The following is a 12,781-nucleotide window of genomic DNA, read 5'->3' on the forward strand; positions in this document are numbered from 1 at the left end:
GAGGGATTACCCAAATTAAAGTTTGAAAAAGATCAACTGTGTAAATCTTGTCAGCAAGGCAAACAAACTAAAAAGTCATTTCATAGCAAAAATATTGTCTCAACCAAAAGACCATTGGAATTACTACACTTGGATCTTTTCGGACCTATCCAGCCACTCAGCTTGGGAGGTAAGAAATTTTCCTTGGTTATTGTAGATGATTTCTCTCGGTACACTTGGATCATCTTGCTGAGCTGCAAGGATGAAACTTTTGAGATGTTTACCACACTGATTAAAAAGCTTGAAAATGACAAAGACCTAAGAGTAGCTCACATTAGAAGCGACAATGGTGGAGAATTCAAAAACCAACAGTTTGTTGAATTCTGTGAAACCAGTGGTATTGACCACAACTTCTCTGCTCCTAGAACACCTCAACAAAATGGGGTCGTTGAAAGGAAAAATAGAACCATTGTCGAAATAGCTAGGACAATGCTGAGTGAAAATAGGCTTCCAAAGTACTTCTGGGGTGAAGCTGTTCACACGGCATGTTACATACTGAATAGGGCTCTAGTTAGACCTATACTTAAGAAAACCCCATATGAACTTTGGAAAGGTCGAAAGCCCAACATTGGATACTTTCGTGCCTTTGGGTGTAAATGCTTTATACTCAATACAAAAGACAACCTTGCTAAATTTGATGCTAAAGCTGACGAGGCGATCTTTTTAGGGTATTTAACAAACAGTAAAGCATATAGAGTATTTAATAAAAGAACTCAGGTTGTAGAAGAGTCTGTACATGTTGAGTTCGATGAAATTGACCCTACAGGTAAGTTAGCTCAGCCTGAAGAAGATGAACCAGGCTCAGCTTCCGCTACTCAACCAGAAGCCTCTGTGTCATCAATACAGGAGCTGACCCAAGGTAAGCAAGAAATTGAAATATCATTTTCTGACCAATCTATTCCTGTAGAGATTGTAGAAACACCTCTTCCAAACGACTCAACACTTCCCAAGGAAATAAAGATCCCAAGAGGACATATGGAACAGGCCATTCTTGATGCCGCCAACAACAAATTAATGACCAGAGATCAGCTTAGAAAATACCTCAGCAATGTTGCATTCGTCTCAATATATGAGCCAAAGAACTTTGCCGATGCTGAGCAAGACGAGTATTGGATCAATGCTATGCAAGAGGAACTTGACCAATTCACTAGAAATGAGGTATGGGATTTAGTACCTAAACATAGGAATCAAAAGCCCATAGGAACCAAGTGGGTCTTTAGAAATAAGCTAGATGAGCATGGAAATGTGATTAGAAACAAAGCTCGAGTTGTAGCCCAAGGCTATAGTCAGCAAGAGGGTATAGACTATGGAGAAACATTTGCTCCTGTTGCTAGATTAGAAGCTATACGTATATTGTGTGCCTATGCCAGTTACATGAATTTTAAACTATACCAAATGGATGTAAAAAGTGCGTTTCTTAATGACTTTATAAACGAAGAGGTATATGTTAATCAACCTCCTGGGTTTGAAGATCCAAAGTTTCCAAACCACGTTTATAAACTCAAAAAGGCCCTGTACGGCCTAAAGCAAGCTCCAAGAGCTTGGTATTAGAGGTTGACCAACTTCCTGCTGACCAGGAACTATGTCAGGGGAAAAGCTGACACAACTTTGTTTATTAAGAAAAAGGGTAAACATACCCTACTTGCACAGATATATGTAGATGATATAATATTTGGTGCCACTGACGAGTTTTTATGCAAAGAGTTTAGTCAACAGATGCAAACTGAGTTTGAAATGTCAATGATGGGTGAACTCAACTTCTTCCTTGGACTTCAAATCAAGCAAGGTAAGAATGTTATCTTTATAAGTCAGTCTAAGTACACCAAGGAAATGTTGAAGAAATTCAGCATGGTAGATTGCAAACCAATATCAACCCCCATGGGAACTGATACTGTCCTATGCAAGGATGAGAAGAGTAAGTCAGTTGATAGTAAACTCTATCGAGGTATGATAGGTTCTTTATTCTATCTCACTGCTAGTAGACCGGATATTCAATACTCAGTATGCTATTGTGCTAGATATCAAGCTGACCCCAAGGAATCTCATCTAACAGCTGTGAAAAGAATTTTTAGATACTTGCAAAGCTCATTTGATGCAGGTCTATGGTATCCAACCTCAAATGACTTCACACTCATTGGATATACTGATGCTGACTATGGACGAGATAAGCTAGAACAGAAGAGTACTTCGGGAGGATGTCATTTTCTCGGAAGTTGTCTAGTATCTTGGTTCAGCAAGAAGCAATCATCCGTAGCCCTATCTACAACTGAAGCTGAGTACGTGGCTGCTGGAAGCTGTGTTGCTCAAGTCCTATAGATAAAGCAACAACTTGAGGATTATGGAGTCAAAACAAAGACAATAGAGATCAAATGTGACAACAAAAGTGCCATTGATCTATCAAAGAACCCAGTCCAACACAGCAGGATGAAGCATGTTAGCATAAGGCATCACTTCATCAGAGATCATGTACTAAAAGATGAGATCAAACTGACCTATGTGCCAACAAATGATCAGCTTGCAGATATCTTCACAAAGCCCTTGGCACGAGAACAATTCAACACACTAAGGGAAACAATTGGTATGTCAAATCCACTCTAACTAAATCTGTATTGAATAATTGCCATGTGAGTGGAAATTTGAATGATTGTGCAAATGCCATGTTGAGTCAAATATCTACTCCTTACTAAGTTTGAAAATGAAAAGCCACCCTATGCTGAATTGACATATATATTGAGTGATGATACTGAGTAGGCATAAAAGCTGAGTAAACATTCTATGCTGAGTAGATAAACGTATTGAGTAATCACACTATGCTGAGTACATATACATGCTGAAGTGAGTAACATATGTTGAGTTAATTAGAGATAGAAAAAATTATCTTCACAAAAGTTAGACACTTAATATCGTGAATGCTTCGAATTCTAGCAAAACCAAGTAAAAACCCACTCGCATAAAATAAATGCCTACACGTGTAAACTCTGGCACCTTGGAAAGACGCACATTTATGACAAATCCCATGCGCCGAAGATGTCATAATTAATAGAATACTTGTCGGTTGAACGTCCCTAGGCAAAACGGCTAGTTAATTGAATAGGGCCGCCGAAAATAGGTATAAAAAGTGGAAGAATCCCCACTCACGAATCCTTACGCCTACGATTCTCTGAAATCAAATCCTTCTCTCTCCCTAAAAACCTCAAACCTTCATCTGTAATAATGGCTTCCGGAAAGAATCAAATCCCTAACCCCACACAAACCTCTGGCACACCCAATCAAGCTGACCTCACCGGCTCCTCACAACCAGTGAAAATAACCATGATCAAAGTTCACAAAAAGGTCAACAATCTGGAGGTTCTAAAATGCCGATGGTTTTCTCCAAGCTTTGTCTCGTCTGAGAAACGATTCTGTGAATGGATCGAGAAGAACAAGTGGAAAGGTCTTTTCTCTCTTTCAGGAACAACCTATCCCAGGTTAGTACGGGAATTCTACTCGAATCTACATGTTGATGCAAATGACTCTGACTATTTGGAGACCACAGTTAAAGGTCAGAAAATCATCGTAACCCCTGCCTATCTAGCCACCTTACTAGATTTACCAGACGAAGGAATTCAGTTTAGAACGACGAAGGAGAAAGTACCAAAAGACACGGCTGAGAAGCTCAAGGGGTTCTGTAAACCCAAGGATCATAAGGGTGAAATACCCAGCACCTCCATAGGTAAAGAACAAAAGATGGTCCACTACATGATGACCACCTTTATCTTCCCCAAACTCAGCTCAGCTTCATCCGCCTCCAACTTCGAGCAGTGCTTCATCTAGCACATGCTAACCTACACTCCACTCAACCTTCCCGTCTTCCTAGTTGGAGCTCTTCAACGAGGTGGTAAGACACTCCGCTTAGGATCTCTAATCATAAAAATTCTCGAAGACAAGCAGATCGAGACAAAAAATGAAACAAGTAGCTTAGGGAGTGAAATCACTGCAGTTCTACTGGATGGACTGTTGTACAATCAACCCTTAAAGGGATATGAAGGAGCTGGAGATGCTGAAGAAGATGAAGAAGCTGAGCAACCAGAAATTGAGCTCGAAACTGAGCCTGCAAGAGATGTTGAGGCTCATGCTGAGTCACCTAAGACAGCTCAGCCTGAGAGGAAGAAGAAGAGGAAGGCTATAGAAACCTGCTCAAAAGACATTCATGCAGTCCCAAAGAAAGTAAGGCTATTATCAAAAGAAAAAGCTAAAGCTGACAAGGCTAAGGAGCAAGCTGAGTTAGCTGAGAAAAGAAAAAGGCAAGAAGAGCCTGAGGATGAGGAAGAAGAAACTCCAGAATCCCCTTTAAAGAAAAAGAAAAAGGGTAACTCCTTAAAGATAGTGGAAGCTGTCCCATTAGACTGTACTCAACCTGAAGGTCATGGAACTGACCAAGAAAAGGAAGCTGTAGAAGAAACAGAGTTACATGTTGAGCACCAAGAAGCTAATACTGAGCAGGAAGAACATCCCAATGTTGAGAACTCTCAGGATGATGCTGAGCAAGGAGAAAGAAAAAGTGATGCTATTGAGGGTCATGTTGAGCAACTTGTAAAAGAGGAGGCAGTTGCTACTGAGTCCAGCGACGAAATTCAAGCTGACCCTTCATCCCCAAAAGCTCCAACACGACGAAGACTTAAGAAGAAGGCGCAAAAGCAAATTGATCTTATGGATGCTTTTCCCGCAGAAGAAATTGAGGATGACCTCTCCAACATCCAGTTCAAATATTTCTCGAATGAGACTGAGTCACCACTAGAAAATCCTGTAGAAAAACAAGCCTCTGTTACTCAGGATGAGGAACAAGCCAAAAACCCTACAGATCCAATCCAAGCTGCTCAAGGTGACACACTTCCTGTTTCCACTTCACCTCTTCAAGCTGAGCAGATTAACTTGTCTAATCAAACTCCACCTTCAACCCAACATATTGATGACTCAGCTCCAGAAATCCATCAAAGTCTAGTTACCACTCAAGGTACTCAATCTGGCCAAGAACCACCTCCTCCACCACCATCAAGCTCAATACCAGCCTCTGAGCCTAATGCTGATAAATTTGCATACTTGAATGCTACTGAGTCCGGACGCCGTGTCATTGCTTCTGCTCAGTCCTTGCTTCAAGATTTCAATACTACTCAAGCTGATGGTCACCAATCTACTCAAGTTGAGTCCTCCCACCTGTCAGGTATTACTCAGCTTCTGAATGAACTTCGTGGACTAAAAGATCTGGTTAGCATTATCACTACGATTCAAACTCAGCAACCGAATCAAGGGCAAATAGCAAAACTGACCGAACTGATGCTTACAATGGCAACCCATATGAATTCACTTGAAGGGCAAGTTCAAAAATTGTCGACAGTAAATCCAGGGTATGCAACTTCAACTGAACTGCAAGAATATTTTGTTAAGTTAAATGCGGAACTGACCAAATCTAGTGCCACTGCCCATACTGAGTATGCTACCTCTGCTGATTTGCATGATTGCTTTACCAAGCTGAATGCTGAGCTGACCAAATCAAGTCCACCCGGCAATGCTGAGTTTGCCACCTCTGCCGAACTTCAACAATGCTTCACCAAGCTTCATACTGAGCTGACCAGTACACGTGACTTAGTATCCTCCTCCTCTCAGTGTACTATTGACCAACTAAGTGAAGCAGTCAGACTCCTCAACATAGACAAGGCACAGATGGATGTTGATCCAGTCTCCAACAGTGAACTCATGAGCTTTTCACAAGCTATCATGAAGGCAATGCGCATCAACAATGCTCAGCGCATGTTCTATGATTCTGCCTTGCTCAAGCTGTTCCATCAATCGTTTGGTCAGCTCACCGCCTCGCTCACCTGGCTCAGCAAATCCCATGAATGCCTCCTTAGCATGATCAGCAGCTCCCTTCGAGTTCCTAGGCATGTCCAGGATGATAGTGTACCCGTCATTGATGGTTTGGGGGAGAGCACTAAGAAACTTCAGCGCTACTCCCACTATCTCTCATCTGCAGCTCGCAATGAAACATTCCTCTACAAACCCGATGATGGCAAAACGGAGGAGACAAGTCAAGGCGGAAATCAGACTCAGCCTACAGGTACAATTCAAAGAGGAACTCAGCCTGCAGGTAATGCTTCAGGGAGTAAAGAGAAAGGCAAAGGAATTGCTCAAGCTGACCACCCGACTCAGAAAAAGAAGAAGTAGAACTAGCTTAGTCAATATCTAGGACTTCGCTTTATATCCTGTCTTTGAATATATGTGTTTTTGAAAGGTCAATATATTATAAGTATTCATTTTCTTCCTGACCTGACTAATAAAATTTGAACAAACAAATCAAGAAGTTAAATACACTCAGTATGCATTAACACCAAAACAACTTATGCAATAAACTGAGAGACAACATACTTCTAATATTTTTGAAAAACTGACTTAAATCCAAAGAAGTTCAAATCCAAAACTAAGTCAGTATACACAAATGTCTTAAGCCTAATTCAATTAGATCTTCGAAGGTTTAGAATTAAGTTAAGACAATATGTGTAACCCTTACGGGGGAGTCATTTCAAAAATCAATCATGGGGCAACTTATAACTGAGTTCCGTAATTATGTATTTTGCCAACATCAAAATGGGGGAGTTTGTTGAAACACCTTTCCACAAGATTTTGATTTGACAAAATCATCCATGATTAAGAGGCAATTAAATTTAAATGCTTTGATTTAATTGTACTAATGTGTTTGTTCAATATTGAGTGCAAAAATATATAAAGTAAAGACAGGACAAAAGTCAGCATAAGCAAAGCTGAGTGGAAAGCAACTCAGCATGACAAAATGGAAGCTGAGTGGAATAGGACTCAGAAGCAAAACAAAGCTGACTAAAATTGAAGACTTCGTCAGAAGCGTTTACACAGAACGGAGCTGACCAAGAATGAACTCAGCTTAGAAGTTGAACATCCGAAGATTACGAAGAAAGCTGAATGACAGTCAGGACAGCATGAAGGATGCGTTCACTAAAGGACAAAGTCTGCAAATCTTCTGCACCAATAATTGGAACCTCGAAGACACATAAAAGACTAATTCCAAGAGTCATGGGTCATTGGATTATTGGTAAAAGACAACTGGCACAAACAGACAAGCCAGACGCAAGAAGACAAATCTGACGCCTGAAGAAAACAGAGAAAGGGAATGACGGAGCAGTCTGAAGCTGGCCAGAAATTGTTCCCCAAAAGAGCCGTTTTGGTGTTAACGGTAACAACAATTCAAGATCCAAATCTGCAATTTCCTTCTATAAAAGGACAATGAAGAATCTTGGTTTATTACGGAAGCATCAAGAGAAAAATACAAAGAGAGAAAATCTTGAAAGCACTCAAATACAAAAAGATTTTACACCAATTTTTCATTCTCTGTGTAAATGCTAGATTGATTGTTGTATAATCATCTAAAGTGTTCTTTAGCATAAAAAGAACAAGTTTGTGATCAATAGGAATATTGAGAGTGTTAAGCTGAGTGCTTGGACAGTGGTAGAGAAATCTAGGTGCTGGGTTGTAACACTTAGTAGGAGTTGAGTAGACGAATAGAGGAAGGTACTCTTGCATATTCAACTGCCTTGTAATTGGTTTGTGCTCTACCGTTAAAGAGCTCAGTATTGGATTCAAAAAGCCCGGAGGACTCCGGGGACTGGACGTAGGCAGAGAGGCTGAACCAGGATAAGTGATACTGAGTAATCTCTGAACTCTCTCTTATATTGTATGTGTTGTTTGCTATATTTACTCAGCATATAAATTGTCTAAGCTGACCTTGAGAAAATAAGTGGTGCTGAGTTAGAAGCTGACCTCCAAGAGTGTCAATTCTCAACTCACAAGAAAACAACTTTAGTCAACATCTGACTAAAGCTGTCTTCAAACATATCTCACCAAGCTGACCAAAAGCCGAGTTAATAAACTCTCAAAATTACTTTCAGTCAGCTTAATTAAAACGTGAAAAAGTTATATTAATTCCTAACCCCCCTTTGAAACTAATTACCAGGGACCAACACACACTGCTTGCGGTGTTTGATTTTGGTTTTCTGGCGCAACGCGGATGGCAAGTAGAATTTGCGAAAAATTGAAGTTTATGGATTGAGATTATTTTTCAAAAACTCAACTTAAAGTTTACCCTTCTTTGATGGTAGAATGTTATACCACTATAGAGAATGTACTCGTAAAGGGAAACTATGTCCTTTAATTTCAACTGTTAGGGGAAACATTCAGAGTAAATAGAGAGTGTTTATAGACTAAGTTAGGTTGTCGGGTGAGTAAGGACCCATTAAAAAGTTGGTCTATGAGGTTGCATATTTCTAAAATGAGATTTTTTTTCTTCAGAAAATGTATATTATACCCATGGGATAAAGTGCAAAAATACCTTTAACGTTTTACAGCCAGAATCAATTTTACCCCTAATGTCTAAAATGATGCAATTTTACCCCTAACATTGGCAGAAGATCAATTTTACCCCTAATGCAAATTGGGTCAATTTCAGACATTATTGTAAAACACATATATTTTGTTCCTTAATATGCACCCATTACATACCAGTTCGTTAAAAAAAAGATTTCATATTTGTTGTGATTTAATAATAGAATTGGAGGTTAATATTTTTTTGTCCAACTCGTAAAATAGACAGTATTATTTTAATTTTTTTTAATTTTTTTCACGTCTAATCATATATTTATGATCTGTCATTGATAAAATTACTCACATATAAAGTGTAGATGATAAGATTCATGATCGAGGGGACAGTTTGATGAATTATTTTTAAAATTAACCCAATTTGATAATATTAGAAATAAAATTGCTTTTAACGGTTAATATTAGAGATAAAATTATATCATTTTAAACGTAAAAATAAAATTACTCATAGCTATAAACGTTATCGATGTACCTTATCTTTATATCCATGAAATTATTCTATAGAAAATTAGTTTTGAAAAACCAATGATGATGAGCGTGACAACAACCTATCATCAGCATCATAATCATTTCTCCATCTAATCGTATAAAAGAAGAGAGTTATAAAATAAATATTCTCTTTCCATACGAGAACGACGCCGTTGTCTGCTACCCCTTTCTAGTTTTCCAAAATTCTGGTCCTTCACGATTCCGAATCTTAATTTTCAAAAATAAAATAAAAGTTTATGCTAATCGCCTCTATAAATACAGGGTTTAGCTGTCCATTTTTCTTCATCACCAACGTTCACGTTTCGTCAAATATAAAAACAGAAAAAACTACTGCATCGTTTTGAGCTTTTTGCTGGCTTCAATGGCAACCAAAGTGTATATTGTGTATGTCTCTCTCTCTTTTCTTTTTACTTCTCTTCTTATCTCTGTGCACATACGGAAATATATACGAGTATGTATGCGGTAGATGCTTGATTCTCATTTCCAATCTTTGATTTTATTTCGAATATTTGTCTATCCCTGAGTCGTTGATCTCCAGGATTTAATTTGTGATTTTTCTTTCATAAAGTGTTTGCGGTTTGTTGCAATTGCTACTTCATGACTTTGTTTTTAAACAATGAACTGTTCCCACTGTTTGGGTGCCGAGAAAATGTAGAGAGCCAGAAGAATTCTAGTCGTATTTTACTGTAGTTTCTGTGATCAAAGAAAGTAATCTGTATGCGCAATTTGGGGAGGGTTGGAAGGAAATAAAGTAGTAATTAAGTGCATCCAGCTCATATTACGTGTAGTGTCAGTGGACTTATTTGCCTCGTGTCGATAATTAGATAGTTACATTTCCTTTTCTTCCTTTTTATGTTTCTACCAAACCAAACATATGTGGATCCTGGCATTATAAGAAACTTTGGGGTCTGTGACAGTGTATATACTCTGTTTAATTAGATCTCTGAAAGATCAAAAACAAAACCACAATTATAACATTAGATGCTTTTGATATGCCGAAATTAAGACCAGATGTATGTATTGGTCAACCAGCAAAGTCGTAATGTATAGTATTAAATTATTAGTAGTTGAGCTTCACTTCATTGATTTTATATTTATGGTTATGTGAATGTACATCTGTCAAACACTGGATCAATAGGCAAACAAGTGGAAAATAGTTGTTTTTTACAATTGGATTTATGTTACTTTCGATTTCATAGAAGATAGAATTAGATATTATGCATATTAATAGTCTTCATGATGGCCTCCATAGTTTCTCACTGGAAGAGATACATGATTATATTATAGTATTGTTGCTGCATTATCTATTTGTCACATTATAGATGGACTTTATCATTTCAGTAACATCACAAAAGTTTAGTTCACAAGCACACCATCTCCAACTAAATCTACCAGAGACAGTTCATATATCCATATAATTTTCAAATGATAGGTTTAAGAGTATTCTTGTTCTCAACTTAATGTTCCGATTGGTCACACAGGAAATAGAATTATTGACAAGCTTATTTATGGGAACATAATTGAGAGATGATGACACAGTGAAACTTCTTCTAAATTAAATAGATGCAGGGGCATTGCTTCAACGAGCTTAATGTTGACATCAACATACTTACATTTTGTTCTCTAAAATCCTGCTATAATAGTATTATATACTTTTGGGATACATGAGATTACTTGTTCAATAATTATAATGCTATTTCAGGTACTATTCCATGTATGGACATGTAGAGAAATTGGCAGAAGAGATCAAGAAGGGGGCTGCATCTGTTGAAGGTGTTGAAGCCAAATTATGGCAGGTAAGAACCACCATTCCGAATCATCTTATAGAAAGCTACATGTCTTTTTGTTGAACTGTTAGACATGTGCACCATGCTGCAAGTGCTAGGTGATCACAGAAAATTGAAACTTTGAGATAGAAGAAATAATATTCCTTTGAAGCAGGGGTCATGAACAATGTCTATATGTAGCCTTTAGCCCCTGTTCTGCAGGATGATAATTGGAAATTTCCTTCTCTATTAGCTTGTCTTTTTAGGCTCATGCTATTCATCTTCATGTTTGCTTACATTTATGTCAATTCAGTTCCTTCAATGTGGGAAAGAAGTTCATGTATAGGTGCTATAATTTGTCGTGTAAACTAGACATATTGTCAGTTGTCCCATATTTGTTACATGTGAATGTATCTCTCAGTAGTTTCATGTTCGTCTTTGGACATCAATATTCTGATCTAACATGTGTTTTTGCCGCTGAAAATGCTTGATTAGCTAATCTGTTATGTAAGAATTTCTATTTTTCAATATTCTTGTCCTGCTTGAATGTATTTGTATTAGAACTACTGATCCAGTTTCCCATGGTCATTTGCTTTGCGCACTGAATTAGATAGCTCTTTGTATGTGGATAAGCTATAGTCTGTAATGCATTTAATGGAGCCTACAATTTCGTCGCTTGTTGGATAGTGGTCACTTAACTGATATGGTTTGTGTGGAGCAGGTTCCTGAGACACTACAAGAAGAGGTGCTTGGTAAGATGAGTGCACCACCAAAGAGTGATGTACCAATTATTACAACTCATGAACTTCCTGAGGCGGACGGGTTCATATTTGGCTTCCCAACAAGATTTGGAATGATGGCTGCACAATTTAAAGCATTTATGGACGCGACGGGCGGTCTATGGAGAACACAGCAACTTGCAGGCAAACCTGCTGGACTATTCTATAGCACAGGATCTCAAGGCGGTGGGCAGGAGACGACAGCGTAAGCCCATTTGCACCCTTTCTAACTAATGCTGGTTACTAGATTCAAATCTCAGAAAGAGAAGACAATTAACATTTTATCATGGCACAGGTTGACTGCTATCACTCAGCTTGTTCACCACGGAATGATTTTCGTTCCCATTGGTTATACGTTCGGCGCTGGTATGTTTGAGATAGAGAACGTGAAGGGTGGAAGCCCTTATGGTTCAGGAACATATGCTGGTGATGGATCACGGCAACCCACGGAGCTTGAATTGGAGCAGGCTTTCCACCAGGGCAAGTACATTGCTACTATCACAAAGAAGCTCAAGGGAACTACTACATCTTAATTTCATTCAATCACACAAGTACAGTTTGGTCCTCACACTTTTCTTATGAACAATAATAGTCTCTTTGTTGGTTATATGTGTTGTACGTGTGTTACATAATACAGGTTTAGCTTAATGATAAAGGGTTGTTTACTTCTTTAAGACAGCTGATACCAAATCTAAAGTCTTTTGTTTGTTATTATATTTTTTGCTTTATAATTGTTTTAAAGGACCCAATGACATGTGTATTGATTGATCAGTTGCTTTATGCACCCAAGTACATTCACTGTATCTCTCCTTTTTCTTTTTTTGCATATTATAATCTGCCCAAACTGATGGCTATATCTTTCTCGAACTGATTATATTGTCTTGTTATGAAATAATATTGAAATCTGCCTACCAAGAAATCATGTATGGCATATATATATCTTAGACTGGAATATATCCGATGCCTAGCTATATTTATGCAAAAATCCCAGGCCAATAGTACTATCGTACACATGTGATCTATGGTGTTAGCATAGCTGGTATTCTTTGCTAATATTCATGCTTACATAAGCAAATATTTTATTTTATTGCGTAGTAATGTAATAAAGAGAATGAGAATTGATAAGTAAATTTATTAATAGTTGTTTTACAGGCTACAACACTATAGTTGGTCTTTTTTTTTTTTTAAAAATGCTTGTAATTTCATTAAATAAAAAATAAAGAACAACAAGCAAAATATAAGGAATAAAACTTCTCATGACTACTGACT

General features: G+C 38.0%; 1 protein-coding gene across 1 annotated transcript; it reads left to right on the forward strand.

Annotated features, from left to right (window-relative positions):
• The first annotated feature begins 9,155 nt into the window (after window positions 1-9,155).
• Window positions 9,156-12,315, forward strand: LOC136218963 (NAD(P)H dehydrogenase (quinone) FQR1). Its single transcript, XM_066006149.1, has 4 exons — window positions 9,156-9,351; window positions 10,670-10,763; window positions 11,455-11,717; window positions 11,808-12,315. Exons 1-4 carry the CDS (start codon window positions 9,329-9,331, stop codon window positions 12,043-12,045), a joined length of 618 nt encoding a protein of 205 aa, XP_065862221.1. The 5' UTR covers window positions 9,156-9,328; the 3' UTR covers window positions 12,046-12,315.
• The last annotated feature ends 466 nt before the right edge of the window (window positions 12,316-12,781 follow it).

The sequence above is a fragment of the Euphorbia lathyris genome, chromosome 2 (assembly GCF_963576675.1).
Source record: "Euphorbia lathyris chromosome 2, ddEupLath1.1, whole genome shotgun sequence".
NCBI lineage: Eukaryota > Viridiplantae > Streptophyta > Magnoliopsida > Malpighiales > Euphorbiaceae > Euphorbia > Euphorbia lathyris.